The sequence below is a fragment of the Anguilla rostrata genome, chromosome 9, assembly GCF_018555375.3.
Source record: "Anguilla rostrata isolate EN2019 chromosome 9, ASM1855537v3, whole genome shotgun sequence".
NCBI classification, from domain to species: Eukaryota; Metazoa; Chordata; class Actinopteri; order Anguilliformes; family Anguillidae; genus Anguilla; species Anguilla rostrata.
In genome coordinates this window covers 9,903,321-9,919,524 of record NC_057941.1, presented here as the reverse complement: position 1 = coordinate 9,919,524, position 16,204 = coordinate 9,903,321, and the positions used below count along the sequence as shown (strand labels likewise).

The 16,204-nt window shown below is 43.2% G+C and overlaps 2 protein-coding genes across 2 annotated transcripts; one reads left to right on the top strand and one right to left on the bottom strand.

Moving 5' to 3' along the window:
* Positions 1-500: 500 nt before the first annotated feature.
* Positions 501-10,368, top strand: LOC135262891 (cyclic nucleotide-gated olfactory channel-like). Its single transcript, XM_064350268.1, has 7 exons — positions 501-989; positions 5,348-5,463; positions 6,005-6,115; positions 6,248-6,400; positions 7,465-7,572; positions 8,306-8,412; positions 8,557-10,368. The coding sequence occupies exons 2-7, from the start codon at positions 5,357-5,359 to the stop codon at positions 10,239-10,241; spliced, it is 2,271 nt and encodes a 756-aa protein (XP_064206338.1). The 5' UTR covers positions 501-989; positions 5,348-5,356; the 3' UTR covers positions 10,242-10,368.
* Positions 10,369-10,764: 396 nt separating this feature from the next.
* Positions 10,765-16,141, bottom strand: dnaaf6 (dynein axonemal assembly factor 6). The gene is made up of 6 exons (XM_064350276.1): positions 15,276-16,141; positions 14,481-14,550; positions 14,168-14,273; positions 13,898-13,994; positions 13,681-13,766; positions 10,765-13,489 (listed from the first exon to the last, which is right to left on the bottom strand). The coding sequence occupies exons 1-6, from the start codon at positions 15,360-15,362 to the stop codon at positions 13,360-13,362; spliced, it is 576 nt and encodes a 191-aa protein (XP_064206346.1). The 5' UTR covers positions 15,363-16,141; the 3' UTR covers positions 10,765-13,359.
* Between the last annotated feature and the right edge of the window lie 63 nt (positions 16,142-16,204).

The following is a 16,204-nucleotide window of genomic DNA, read 5'->3' as shown; positions in this document are numbered from 1 at the left end:
GGTTTTATTTTGTCTCTTCCTATACAGACGCTGCCACCACTCTCTGCTGCTCAAACCCTCTCCTCCTCTCCAAAGGGCTCTCCAGTGGAGCTCTCTTCTCCCCTGCATGTGTCTAACCAGTCTTTGCTGAAGGTATCCGTCACAGTCCGTCAAAGTGCTTGATGAGGGGGAAAGACAAACCGGGTGGAAGGGGGGATGGCTTGCCCCTCTTGGGGTTCTGCGTTGAAATATTTCTCTTCCTGAGTGGCGCACTGGGGAGTAGATTTAATGCTAGATTTTGTATGACACTAATTAGCTCTGTATTGAAATCAGGCGTGTGTAACAAGCTGGGTGTGTATTGTAACATGGTGGACAGCTCATCACTTGACACTGAGTGGCACACAGAGCTGCTGCGTGCCACTTCAAAATAAGGAGTGAAAGGGTCTCTTTCCTCAAGGGGACAAAAGCATAATGTGTGCATGAAGCTGCATGGATGTCTTTACCTCTCCCACTTCTGTGAGAGACATCCTCTGACCATGCATACATAGAGAGAGAGAAAGAGAAAGACAGAGAGTGAAAGAGAGAGAGAGAGAGAGAGAGAGGGCACTGTTATCCCCTGTGTCCTCAGTGAGAGAAGAGGAGGAGGCAACAGCTGTGCTTCAACATTTCATGCTCACCTCCCCTCTTCTCAAAGAAACCAGCCCTCCCTCTCACTCTCAGCTCGCTTTGGTAAATATCACTTGCCTTCACGATGCCTTGGTGGCTTTCAGAAGCTGGAAGGTGACTCCACGGACAGAAGCCAAGACCGACAGAGGAACGGGAGGTTAAAAGGACGAGGTATACAGTTCAGAGGGGGCAGGATCTGGAAGCAGGGTTGCTGGAGGACCAGCTCGGTCTCTGAGTCTCCCGCTATGGGAGTGTTTTTCCGGATGGAGCGAATGTTTCCAAGAAGGACAGTCAGCAAGGTTTTGAGTTTGGAGTAACAGCAAGCAGTACAGTAGGACAAACAGGTGAGTGCCCAACTGATTGTGACCTGTGCAGTCAGTCTCTTCTCTCACACACTACTTGAAAATACAGAACAGTCTTGTTAAGTTTCGTGCAGGCTCTGTCAATGTGAACATTCAGCCCACACCACAGGGATCACACATTATCCTGGCTGAAGCTTACTCTAATCCACAGAAAATATGACAGAGGTCTCAAAGCCTTGCACAGTAGTTGTTACAGTACAGTATGTCAATTACCTGTAGGATAAATGATGCAACTTGATAAAACATTTATCAGGGTGCCAACTTTGTTACCAACCGTGCTAATACCTGTTGGAAGTGAAGCGGTGGCATAGCCTGCCTAGAAATTCCTAGTTTCTTTGTGTGGGTGAGCGCCATTGCTGTGTGGTTTGTTTACAGGTGTTTATGAGAACACAAAACCCAACAGAGCAGAGTGCTGTGCACTGTGTCTGAGGCACCAAGCTCCCTAATGACTGCCCAATTAGTAAAACACTGTTAACGAGGCTCTAAATTGTTCATTAGCTGTCTGTTCAATCCTGCCATGATAGCATAGGCTTCTCATAGACGTCTGACAGGATTCTGTATATGGAAACATTAATTTAGTTGTTAATAGAGGCACTGGTAGAATTTTATACTCTTCTGCTGACTTCCTGCATTTGCCACTAATGCCCTATTTGCTGGCTAAAGCTGATAAGAACAGGGTTTTAAACCTGAGTACTTTGAGGGCCAAACTCAATATACCAACTAACATGCCCTCTACAGTGCATGATTCCATACGCTGCAGTCTACTAACAAAATATGATCAACAGGTAATAGGCAATTGACACCAGAAAAGTACGCTACAATTTTGGCACAGGACAAGTTCTTCCCTGCCTTAACTTATGATACAAGTTGACAAAGGATTTACAAAAATGATGCTAGGTCAGGATGGGTTGAGAAATTATTATAGTGGCATCAGATGTTCCTGTCGTTATCTCTCTTTTCATCCCAGTTACTCTGCCCTTTCCTTCCAACACAATGAGGGCAGCAGTCATTTCTGTCGTACCTTTTGTTGCTATGGATGCCACATTTGTCTCCACGGTGACAGTGGCCTCTCTCAGAAGCCCCAGGGCTATTGGCAAGTTGTCCCCATTGACTTACTGTCCCTACACACAAGTCTGTCACACACTTCCATAAACACTTCTGAGCTGGGGAGAAAAACTGCCCAGAAAACACTACCAGTGGCTGGAATGTTGAATATACCATGACTTCTACCCATAAACAGAAAAACTGCACCTGAGGTGTTTTTTGAACCCTTCAGTGTTAAGCGACCAAAATTATGGCACAAACCTCCATAAACACAGGTGAATGATTTCTTACAATTTTGAAAGAAACTGGAGAGTGAGATATGCTCAGCATAATCTCTATTTTCACAGCACAGCATAAAATATAATGCAGTGGCAGCTCGTAAGCTGAAAATAGATAGGGCAGAAAACTTTGACTGAGCATTGGTCTCAGCCTGTTTTCTTTCATTTCCTTTGATTAACAAGTGTGCCAATGATCTGAATAATCCCTTGGCAGGTAAACACACAGCTCAAGTTAATCTCATTAATCTCTTTGGGAGATTAAACAGTAAATTCAATTTAGAAAAATCCCCTTTAATCACTAAGTACACTTAATGAAAAAAATACACCTCTCTGACTGAAATAGTTTTCAGTACAACCTGCAATAAAGACTGTCTAACAAAACCTGCCCGTCAAGATCATTTAATTAGAAAATCTGCACATTGCAGGTCTTTGCCATAAATATTCTCCCAGTGCGAGTGCTGAGAAGGAAGAGAATATGTATCCTGAATTTTAAATTATGTTGATAACATGCATAATTTTGCAATGCAAATAAAACTTTAATTACTTACCTTATAGCCTAATTGAGAACTGGCTATATCTGATGGTACTAAGTATTCTATAAATTAATAGTTGTATTGGTAATCCATGAAAATGATTGTAAACAGGACAAGACTAATAAACAGTTTAAGAGAATGTTTTCCACCACAACAATTTTCAGCTCAGCAGCTGCCACTGGTATAACATAATAATAGTTTTTCGTCTTTGAATGGTAATGGCACATTCAATAATTTACAAAAACAAAATAACAATATAATTATTTTTTTTTAAAGTTTTTAGATAGCATCGGATTGCCTATACTGGGTCAATTGTATGTTAGTTGTGTCTGTGTTTGTGACTGTGTTTCAGGGTGTTTGACTGTGTCTCTGGGTGTGTAGCAGTGTCTGGGTGTATAACTGTGTTTCTGGGTGTTTGACTGTGTCTCTGGGCTTGGGGCTGTCTCAGGTGTGTGCAATGCCTGGTGTGTAATGGCCTTTAGAATTCAATTTGATTTTGGGCCAAAACCATGGCCAAAACAGTCTCAGAATGTTTTCTACAGCTAAACTGTTTTAGCAAAACAGCATAGCACTTAGTGGACACTTGCTAAATTGAATAAACATTGCAAATATTTCAACTGCTGAGCTAGCTCAGTGCTGATGAAACAAGATGTTCAAGTGTTCTTTATAATAGCCAGTTTCTGCAATCACAAGTGGATGTAGTTTTTTAGCTACACTACATGGCCTAAAGTATGTGGACACCTGAACATCACACCCATATGTACACTACGTGGCCAAAAGTATGTGGACACCTGTCATCCAACATCTCATTCAAAATTGTGGGCATTAATATGGATTTGGTCCACCCTTGCTGCTATAACCTCCACTCTTCAGGAAAGGTTTTTTACTAGATGTTGGAGCATTGCTGCAGGGATTTGCTTCCATTCAGACAGAAGAGCATTGGTGAGGTGGGATACTGACTGGATGATTAGGCCTGGCTCGCAGTTGGCTTTCCAATTGATCCCAAAGGTGTTGGCTGAGGTTGAGGTCAGGGCTCTGTGCAGGCCAGTCAAGTTCTTTAAAACCATTCTCGACAAAACCATTTCTATATGGACCTCACTGTGTGCCTGGGTGCATTGGCATGCTGAAACAGGAAAGGACTTTCCCCAAACTGTTGGGGAAGCACATAATTGTCCGTAATGCTGTAGCATTAAGATTAGCCTTCACTGGAACCAAGGGGCCTAGCCCAAACCATGAAAAACAGCCCCAGATCAAGGGGTGTCCAGATACTTTTGGCCATAGTACAGCTAGCACAGTGCATACACATTCACACAATTTCCTGCAGATGTCTATTTTAGCTCATGTTGGCTAGTTAGCCATCAGCCACAAAGAAGCCACAACAAGGCGCGTGGGAACTTTTAAAAGGAAAAGGAATGTTACACGTTTTATCGAATGTTGACATTGTCACCTTGTCTGTGACTAATGCGTCTGGGGAGCATTCATTTTCTAAACTGTCACTGATAAAGAAAAAATTAGATCACTATGGGACAAGAAAGGCTGAGCAGTCACACTCGCAAGTCCTTAGAAAGTGACTGGTTAAGCACCCTGGATTTTCAGTGATATCATTGCAGACTCAGCTGGAAATGTAAGAAAGAAGAGCTTCTACCCTGACCTACTTGGAATGTTAGTGCGAGATTATTAATATTATTAGATTACTGCCATTTAGGAAACACTCTTATCCAGAGTGACATATGAACAACATTTAGCATTTTTACAGCTGGATATATACTGAAGTATAGTTTTTGCTCAAGGGTACAATGGCAGTATGGTACCTGGGAATCAAACCTGCAAGCTTGGTATCCAACCTTGGGTTTACAAGCTGAGTTCCCTACCCATTACACTACCCTGCCACCCAGATTAGGCCTTTCAGGCTACATTGGACCTATACGCTGGTGGCTCCTGTGTTGTGGCCTGTGCGTATTGCTGCTGTCCGATTTGACTTACTGCAGATTCTTATGCTATCCAATATTATTGTGCTGCTGATTATATTGTTGAGTTGCTTATTGTGTTCTTCATGTGTGAGCTATTTATTGAGTGGCAGTAGGCTTATGGGCAGTGTATTGATAATGTGTTCATGTTCGGTAGGCTCCTCTGCCGTGCACAGCTATCTGATAGCAGCAATAATTCAGAGATGTGAGCTGTTGTTGATGTGACAGTGTCTCTGGTGTGTAACTGTGTCTCAGGTGTGTGACTGTGTCTGGGTGTGTGACTGTGTCTCTGGGTGTGTGGCCTTGTCTGAGTGTGTAACTGGGTTTCAGATGTGTGACTGTCTGGGTGTGTGACTGTGTCTCAGGTGTGTGACTCTGTCTTGGTGCGTAACTGTATCTCAGGTATGTGTCTGGGTATGTGACTTGTCTCTGAGTATGTCATTGTCTCAGGTGTGTGACTGCATTTCTGGATGTGTGTCTGCGTCTCTGGGTGTGTGACTGTGTCCTTTTCTCTACAGACAGACAGGATGACTGGCCAGGTGGCAGAAAAAAGTGAAGACCTGTCGGTCCATCGGCTGTCAGTGAAGACAGCTCTGGAGGAGGAGCCTGAGAGAGCAGAGAGCACTCTAAGCCGGTGTGTATTTGTGTCTGTGTCTGTGTGTGAATGTGTGCATGACACATACAGTACATCTGTCTTCATCTAAGAATTGTGTGTGAATTTGAGAAAATGTTTATATTTTTCAGTTAAATTAACAACATTTTGATTGAATGGGCTATTTCGCTGATGGAACTGGCTATTTCATTGTCCCCAATGTGTCATATGGGCCAGTAAAAGACTGTTCCCATTACTGTACTGTAGAATTGTGGCCAGGCATTCTTATCCTGCAGGATGGACTGGGGCTCCATGTCTCATAAACCCCTGTGACTGGATCTATGACAGGATTTTATATAGTAGATCTTAAAATGCTTTACCATGAAGAGTGGATGACCTCATCTGGGTGAAGTATGGCAGCCATTTTGAACTAAAACTCACCACACATCATGGAGATGTACAGGAAGGGATTATTTTGGCAGTTAGACTGGAGCACTTCCGCATACTTCTTGTGCTACCGCTGCGGGATTGATTTAACATTGTTTGTGAAAGAGAGGATTTGTCCCTGCCCCTCTTTCTGCAGGACGCAGTCTGTGTGTGATGACACATCCTCCGAGCTGCAGCGGGTGGCCACCATTGAGCCCAATGGGATCAACTCGCGCAACTCTTTCCGTGGGAGAGGGGCCATGTCACGGTGAGTCTGGCTTAGTCAGGGTGAGCTTGAATGGGTACAGAATGTGATCGTCTTGTTCATTCTGAGGAAATTTAAAGGCAATACCATTTGATCATGTGCACTGAAAGCTGAAGTTCCTTGTCTGTGTGCCAGGCTGGTGAATTTGGTGGTGACCCTGCGAGAATGGGCTCACAAGAGCCTGATGGAGGAGCAACAACGGCCAGACTCCTTCCTGGAGCGGTTCCGTGGGCCCGAGCTGCAGGCCGCCCCAAGTCGCAACAGCAACGATGGCAAGGGGGACACAAAGTATGCCATCAAAAGTGTGTGTGTGTGTGTGTATGTGCGTGAGGTGTGCCTGTGTTTTTGTATATGCTTATGTGTTTCACAATCTGTGTGAGTGCACCCTCTACCTGTTCTGCTAAGTTCTACTATTTCAGATATCCTGCTTTAAACAGAGCAATTGAGTAATACAAACAAATTAGCTTAAAACAGATCAAAGACCATTGTTGATGAAGTGAAAAGATTGATTTTAGAGTTTAGAGAGCAAATGGCCACTTTTATACTCAATATATTCAATACAGTTAACAAATCAAAATTTCAGTACAAATACTATACAAATATGATACATACAGTGATTTGTTTTCGTATTATATCTTATCCTTTGTGCCCAATCCAGCATACGTACATTTCTACGTGTTACACTCAGTGTTCCATCCAAACAGTGGTATTTTCAATCAATCAGCTTGCTTATCTTTGTTTTTATCACTCTGTTTATAATAAAATCATCACACAGAATTTCAGAGAGGGGAATATACAGTATAAGCAAATATTTGAAATACGGATATCATCCTACAATCCATTCATAACTCATACAGGACAGACAGGAAGGTACTAATGACATATTGAGAATGAACAGTAATGTGAGGGAAAGCCAATATGTTTCCAGATTAAGGGCATGGTAAGATGTACCCCAGTTGACCTGCCTTTCATGATGGAACATTGTGGTGAGGTTGACTCACAATACTTACAACGCACAGGACTATTTGCTTTAAGAACTAATGGGCAGCTAGGGGGTAGGCCTAGTGCCTACAATAGTGTTCATAATTTTCTAGCATGATTAATAATGAACACTAGTGTGGCATTTACTGTAAGGTTAGTGTCATTTGTAAGGATGAATTTGCAATAGTCAGGTCCATGGTGTCTCTTTTCTTTGTACAGTATGAAATACCAAGTGAAATGGTTTGTATTTTTGTTAATGATATGTACATGGAATGCCATTACTCATTTTCGTAATGTGAAAGTGAGTTATGGCATGTTGTATGTTGGCAGAAATTTGGCAGAATTTACACAGTTCCTCTTTTTTCCAACAGGAAGAAGTCACATGTCTTTGTCGTGGCACCCTCAGATGATATGTACTATTACTGGCTGTTTGTCATTTCTGTTGCTGTGCTTTACAACTGGTGCCTCCTAGTGGCAAGGTATGGAAATGCATCTCTCCCTTGCATCGTCATTGCCTTGCATATAATCAGGTCTGAGTAAGGAGGTTATATGCCTGAAATCTGAGTCCTACCTACACAAGATCATGATTTGTCAGAAGAGATAATTGACTATTGGTTAATTCACAAAGTACCAATTTGGTTAGACTTATCTCGCTTCACAGTGTCAACATGGTCAGGCTGTAGGTTATCACATTGCCAAGTGAGGCTAGATCTGAAGCAATAATGAGAGGCTTGAATACAGATTTCAAAGACTGGTAATCTAGACAACCCAGGGGACACTATTTGCGGGATAATCCATCTGTGCTGAAGCCATGCCCTCATGTTACATCTTTTTCATTTGTGATTCTCGTTTTCTTTGCAGCAAAGTCTTGGGATTTTTCTCAGTTCAAACACTGCATGAGTTCTTTATTAGCCTATAACCTGCAGTGCTATGAGCGTGATCAGGTCACACTGCTGCGAGGGAAGGGATGCACTTCCAGTGATGTGCTTCTGCTAACCATTATATCCTGATAGGTGATGCTTCAGTAGGAGGTAGTGATTCAAATGTGATTTGCTTGACCAGCCTTTGCAGCCAGCCATGAGTGTAACAAGATTGATGCTTTGTTGATATCATTTGAATAATGAGGATCTTGTATGTACAAGGTTACTTCCCCTGCCAGCAATAATGCATAAAAATGAGTGAAGGAGCACTTTTCTTTCTGTTGTCCTGCAGAGCTTGCTTTGATGAGCTACAGACCAGTAGCTGGATTCTCTGGTTGGTGTTGGACTACCTCTCAGATGTTGTCTACATTATGGACACCTGTGTTCGGCTGCGAACAGGTCAGTTCTTCCTGGCTTAATTGCAAGGCCTCTATAGTTAACTGAGCAACTGTAACATTTGCAGTTGGTCTTTAGTGACAGAATTCAAATGAAGCTTATGTAGTTGATCCCAGCCTGGACTGATGGTAGTGCTGTTTTCTGTAGGCTTCCTTGAACAGGGTCTCCTGGTAAAGGACCTGTCCAAGCTGAGGGACAGCTACGTCCACACACTGCAGTTTAAGCTGGATGTGGTGTCCATCCTTCCCACTGACCTGGCCTACCTGGCAACAGGCATCCACACACCTCAGCTACGCTTCAACAGGCTACTGCGCTTCCCTCGAATGTTTGAGTTTTTCGACCGCACAGAGACACGCACCAACTACCCCAACATCTTTCGCATTTGCAACCTAGTGCTCTACATCCTGGTCATTATCCACTGGAATGCCTGCATCTACTTTGCCATATCTAAGTCATTGGGCTTTGGTTCTGACTCATGGGTGTACCCCAATGCCACAGACTCAGTGTATGGCACACTGACCCATACCTATGTCTACTGCCTGTACTGGTCTACCCTTACCCTCACAACCATTGGAGAAATGCCAGCACCTGTCCGGGATGAAGAGTATCTGTTTGTGGTCTTCGACTTTCTGGTGGGCGTGTTGATCTTTGCCACGATTGTGGGTAATGTGGGCTCCATGATTTCCAACATGAATGCCACGCGAGCGGATTTCCAAGCTCGCATCGATGCCATCAAGCACTACATGCAGTTCCGGCGAGTCAGCAAAGAGCTGGAAGCGCGTGTTATCAGATGGTTCGACTACCTGTGGACCAATAAGAAGGCAGTGGATGAGCAGGAGGTGCTGAAGAACCTGCCCAACAAGCTGCGGGCCGAAATCGCCATCAACGTGCACCTGGAAACGCTGAAGAAGGTGCGAATCTTCCAGGACTGTGAGGCAGGGCTGCTGGTGGAGCTGGTACTCAAGCTCCGCCCCCAAGTTTTCAGTCCCGGCGACTACGTCTGCCGCAAGGGTGACATCGGCAAGGAGATGTACATCATCAAGGAGGGCCGGCTAGGGGTGGTAGCGGATGATGGTGTCACACAATATGCCCTCTTGACAGCTGGCAGCTGCTTTGGTGAAATAAGTATCCTCAACATCCAGGGCAGCAAAATGGGTAACCGGCGAACGGCCAACATCCGGAGCATAGGCTACTCCGACCTCTTCTGCCTGTCCAAGGACGACCTGATGGAGGCTGTGACAGAATACCCCGACGCCAAGCGAGTGCTGGAGGAGAGGGGACGGGAAATTCTGATGAAGGAGGGGCTGCTGGATGAGAACGCGGCCACCAGACCGCCGGCGGAGGAGGTGGATGAAAAGGTGGTGCGGCTGGAGACTTCACTGGACACGCTGCAGACGCGCTTTGCCCGGCTGCTCAGCGAGTACGCCACCACGCAGCAGAGACTCAAGCAGCGCATCACTGTGCTGGAGCAGCAGCTGCATCGCGCTGGCTACGTCCTGCCTGATGCGGGCGAGAGCGACAACGCTGCGGAGCATGTGCCTGACGAGGGCAAGCCTGAGAAGGGTGGACCTGGGGAGGGTGGGCCTGGAGAGGGTGGACCTGGCAAGAGCAAACCAGGGGAGGGTGGGCCTGACTTGGGTGGGACAGGTGAGGCAAGCAGCCAGTGTACCACTGCCTTCAGGCCGCTTCATAGTCCAACATACAGAAATATATGTACACTCATGCAGTGTTTATTCTACCATACTGCTAAACCTTCATATACACAAACACACACAGTGATTCTATCGATCTTGTGCACTGCAATACTGAACCTGACTTTCACCCACAACTAACTGAGGAAAGACTGAGCAGCTCATTCCAGTAGTTTTTTGAGGATGTGTTCTCATGAGTTCAATTTCTACCTTTCTAGTCTTTCTAGTCTATGCTTCCTGTAAAGCTGCTGTAAAAAAACATGAACTCGCGGAGAATGCCTGAAAGTCAGGAGGCACTCAGGGGCAGAAAACTCTCAGAAAGGTACAGCTCGTACTGGAAGAACACGCATCGTCCCTTGGATTGCTCTTCAGACTTCCCCTGTGGTGTGTGTCTGGGGGTGTGGTTTAGGCTGAGGCTGACTCAACAGTCACAATAATTTTCCAGTTTTGTTCCCCTGAGCTAGGCCTTCAGCGAACAGCCACAGCCCAGAGCGTCAGCTCTACCGTGACACCTGCAGATCTCGCCAGATCCCAGAGGTAGTCAAGCAACACTGGCAACATGGACTGGGCATGATGGAAGGAGTAGCTAGCTCGCATTTCTTTTTACTGTACTATGCATGAAGAAGTGACAACAGGACACAACATTGCTCAACATGTACAGGAATGGGGTTCTCAATATATTGTTTCATACACAGGTTATGCAGTCACAAAGAACTACAGTGTATGCCTGATACACTTCAGGAAACACAAGCTTCACTACATCAGAGAAACTGCTTACAACCACTGGCAAGGATGTGCAGTTTTCTTCAGCTGGTCCCAGAATCATACTGTATACTCATGTAAATGTAGTATTAATGGTGCTTGCGCTACCACAGATAAATGTAACGGCATTTATTTTTGTCATTACAACTGTGCCCCTGAACATATTAGCAAGAGAAATTTGTATTTGAATTTAAAGATGGATATCTCACATTTCATATTCCAGGAGTTATCATAACTTTCTGAATGATCCCTTTGTATCTTTTTATGAGGATAATCAGACATGTGCATAAGACATGTGCAGTAACAGCTCAATTAAAGACCATTATTCAGTTGTTCATGTAAATGTGTTTGAATGTATTTTTAAATATATAAAAAGATTTGGCACCCAACACAGGACAAAGAATATCCAATTCCCACCCCTATTTCGAATGGCAAATTGTGTGCAACCACAGTAATGTACATGTGTGGAACCCACTGCTGATTTGGGACACATGGTGTTTCCAACTGCTTCTTTTCACATCGCAGACTACGGCTAAGATTCTATAGAGCTACTAAAGGCAAAGCCACACATCCTCCGACAAGAACTGTCTTTGTAATCGCCTCCATTCATTTCAATGGGAGCCGAGTTTTTGCGTCTGCAAGCCATGCTGGGATAGCTGGCAATGCAAGGCAAGGGGGCAGGGCGATTGGATTTGGAACATGGTGCAATAACCAACCAACCAAGATGTCTTCGACAGTCCTGTGTCCCCATTCCACAAAATTCAGTTAATTATTATTAATTATTAATAATTATTAATTATTATTAGGGCTTGTTAATTATTGCTGTGTGGGGATTTCGAAAATGTACAATTGATATACATTGAACAAGCACTGTTTTAAAAATAGAAACAATTGTGGGAGGCGAGAGTGATGCCAGATGATCTCGTTGGAGGATGTGTGCCTTTACCCTGAGACCATTCATACAGTATGTGGCCTTGACTCCAATATACAGGACGGAGTGTAGCACAGTGGGTAAGGAACTAGACTTGTAACCGAAAGGTCGCAGATTCAATTCCCGGGTTGGACGCTGCTGTTGTACCCTTGAGCAAGGTACTTAACCGAAATTGCTTCAGTATATATCCAGCTGTATAAATGGATACAATGTAAAATGCTATGTAAATAAAAAAATTTAAAAAATTTAAAAAAAAGTTGTGCAAGTCGCTCTGGATAAGAGCGTCTGCTAAATGCCTGTAATGTAATGTAATGTAATAATACCGGTTGCCCAATCAACCAGCAGGGGTCGCTAGATAGCAATGCACTGAAAAAACTGATCCAACTGAACTCTGCACCCCCATTCCCTGGGTGACACAGTAAGCTATTGTGGATTGCCCTATGGAGCTACTGGCCACAGTCGGCACTGCCATGGTCCAGATTCAATCCGAAGCCTTAAGGTACAATGGATTTTAAATAGATACAGTACATACTGTCTCGCCTCAGATTCACTGTTTACAAGAACCGGTCTTTATGAATGATCAACCAACATAGGTGTCACCAGCCAAAACAAGTTAGTCCATAAGTAAGATAGTACGTGTATGTGGGTGAATGGTTACAGCACATTTCGTAACCATTATCACATTATTAACATTCAGGTGCTGAATACTAGAGCAAAGTTGATACGGGCTCTTCAGGGCCACAGTTTGAAGGGCTACGCTATCACAGATGGATGAACGATGGTTCATTGACTTGCAATGTGAGTTCAGTAAAGTGAATCACCCTTCATTAAAAACTACATTCAAGATGGCAAGAACACAGTGATACAAATGATTAAGCTGTAACAGTTACTACAAAGCCTCGCCATAATTTACTGCTTTAGAACAACTGCATGTATAACATTTTTAGCTGGTATAGAAAGAAATTTCAACAAATTTGATTACCATACTGTTCTCAAATGATGCTGTCTTTATGAAAGGATCATTAGTTGCCATTGCTCCATATAAATATGCACATGTGCAGAAAGGTAATACTAACATCTCTTTACTGGAGCATAAAACTGAACGCATGCACTTACTGCATTCCGCTACTACATTGTGTTAGCCATCTGCCCAGACATTCTTTTCAAATGTTAGTCCCAGAGGGTGAGAGGGAATGTCTATATCTGCCTCTCAAAGCACCTATGTTTTTATTCTCAGTATTCTCAGTTCATCAGTTCATCAGTGTTCATCAAAATGCCAAGAGCAAACCTGGGTTTGGAATTGTTGGACCTTTTAGATGCCAGTTAAATGAACAAAGGTTACTGACCATTTTAAAACAAACACCTATTTTTACCAATATTCAGAACAATTTTTTTCTAATTATTGCATGTTTTGGTTAGTAACTTGTTTCATTGACAATTCATTTTTACTGGCAGCTACAGAGTTAAAAGTATTTCAAACATGCATGTGACCCAGAACTTGCGACGCGTCCTGAACTGTTTCCAAGACGCACATTCAGAATGTCAGGCAAGCTCCAGCTTCCTCTCTCAGGCCAGGTTTATGCAGTCCATTGGCCGGTTCATGGGCAACGTGACCTCCAGCTCCTCCTTCTCAGAAAGGAATTGGGCTGTCCCTTCCTGGCTGTGCACAGGGTGGGGCAGATGCAGGCCCAACCTACTGCACCAAGGAACAGAGGAAGGGACATTAGAGTCACACTCTAATGAGGAGGAGCGAGGGATCAGGGAAAGGGTTTGGGGAAAATGTTTAAATTCATTCATAAAAGGGACAGCACAAAATGTAAACCAGCAACAGAGGGGGTTTGAATAAAGGTGGCTGAGTGACAGGGCCAAGAGGAAATACTTTCTTACTATTTTGGTGTTCTCAGATCAAGGAACTTTTCTTTCACGTCCAGGACAACTTCCATAAACTTTGTGCCTGGCAATTTTATTTTCACCTGAAGAGGAACAAGTTTGGTTACATCAGCGTGTTCCTAAAATGCATCCATAAAGGTTTTGGGAACATTGTGTGTTATCTGATCTGTGCAACGCAGAAGCTGTGGTGACAGTAAGCAGAGATAGTATTTACCACCATGCTCTCACAACACATGGAAGAGGGATCTTTTCTGCTCATGCCCAGAAAGATGTCCTCTGTGCCTACTCGCTGCTTCAGCACAATGTCATACCTGCACACAGACAGACACAGTAACTTGAGTGTAATCTGTACATGTATTTAATGTATGAACCATTTAATGTCATATAACACATAGAAAAGGCTAAAAGGCTTTCAAAATGATGAGGAGTTTTACAAAAAGCATCTTAATGTGATGGTGTGATGTGCTTGACAATGCAAATGTACTCAGGCTGTGGTCGTGGGTCAGTGATGTCATCAAACTGGGCTCCTTCAGCCACTTCCTTCTCACTCCAGATGTCTTTGCTGCTGTCTTTGATATAGGGTGATGTGGCTGAAGACAAATGGACACATACTTAATTATCTTAATGCATAATTAATAACATATTTGGAAGATGAATGCCATCCTTTATTAACCCTGATCATTGTTACTCCTCCTTTAAACAAAGTAGTAAAACAATAGAAATTCCGTATAATTTAGTGCGTAGTTGATACATTAAATGTGCGTGCGTGCGTTTTGTGGCATGGAGCAAAAGCTTACCCACTTTACTTTCGGCTGATTTTGCAGGGCCAATATGTCCAGGCCCTAGCTTTGCAGTGGATGGCACAAACTGCAATTGACAAACATAATAAAAACCCAGCCAAGGTAAAAAAAAAAAAAACAATCTGAGGAAAAACACGTTTTCAACGTACATAAAAAGTCAAGCTACTCACACATACAAAGCATTGTCTATAAGTCATTGATTCAAACTGGTTAATGACGCCTGTCATTAAAAGTATTGATATCAAAATTACGCCAAGTGACAAGAAACAATATTGGCTATTAGCTCACACAAATTAATGTTTCCTAAATTGTTTCAAGTAATTAGGCCCCGTGTGTACAAGCCTAACGTAAACAAAAACATGTAATACAAATCAAGTTACCAGAATTATGTGTTAGCTATGGAAACTGTGCTGGCGTTAGCTGTATCAAACACCCCAATACCAAATCCCCTTAGGTATTGGGGGGGACTATCAACGTATCCAATGGGCTGTTTAGTAGGTCCAGTAGAGATTACTTTTGTATGCCAATCAATCCTCCAGGCTCAATGACGGACGTATGCCCAGCTACCAACACTCCTTGCTTGCTGTCAACACAGCCAACACAGCCAGATTAAAACATTAAGCAAGCATATACGGCGTTTCAGCGTTACTGCAAAATGCTGTACCTAAACTTGCTAGCTAGCTTAGCAAGACTGAAACGCTTACGAATCCTTTTCATTATCAGTCAGCTTGATAGCCAGGAACTTCAATCGTGAGCTGCGTCCTGGTTCTTATGTGCAAGTTTTGTACGTACGGCGCTATCCCCTTCATCGTCTTCGTCGGGTGGGTTCAGCAGGGTTGAGAGCGCCTGTAGATTAGTTACTGAAGAGAATCCCTCCATTTTAAGTTTATAAACTGACACACGATTTCACAAAATCGGCTGTCAAGTTGTTTTTTTTTAACAGACTGGTAAGATTAGCTAACGCTAGCTAGATAAGTGTCATGAAAAGTTTGCAATGACTGGTGGAGACAAACGCTTCGGTTTCCAAGACGACGGGGGTTGCCAGCTTTACGGAAATCGTTCATTTTACGGATCGGTGGGATAATGAGGTTATACTAGGGTTCATGCCTTCATTTGTAGGCATAGCCTACTGCATAACCATACTCAAACGCTGCACTCCTTCTATCAGCATAACAAATATGCGAGAAGCAGAAAACACCGATATTGATATTTGAAAATCATCAAACAACTTTGTGTCTAATTGGAAAATAATGGCTTTGCGTACTGTAGGCTATGTCATTTAAAAAAAAAAACCCTCTCCATGTACACAATAAACTGTTGCGCTAAATGGGCAATACACGTATGAAAATGACCTGAAATTCTGAAATATTAACACATTTTGCTAATTTCTAGAGAAAGGGAAGCTCTTAAATCGTTATGAGTTTCTGTTTAGTCTAAACCACATTCTCAACTGAAATAATTTCCTGGAAAATAAAAAGTCCACTTATCTAAATGGGCTAGGTGTTGTCAAAGCAATCTTAAAACAATTTTTAAATAACACACAGCAAACTATGATAAACTTCAGATTATTATTTTCTGATTGCTTTACAACCAGAAATCACAAAATCACTTAACCACCGGTCAACACTTAATCACCAGCACTAGGCTACTACTAGTGTCTGTTAACATGTCCTTGTCCTCAGCTGACCTTCTTTTTAAAGCCTCCGCATTTCAGTCGCTCC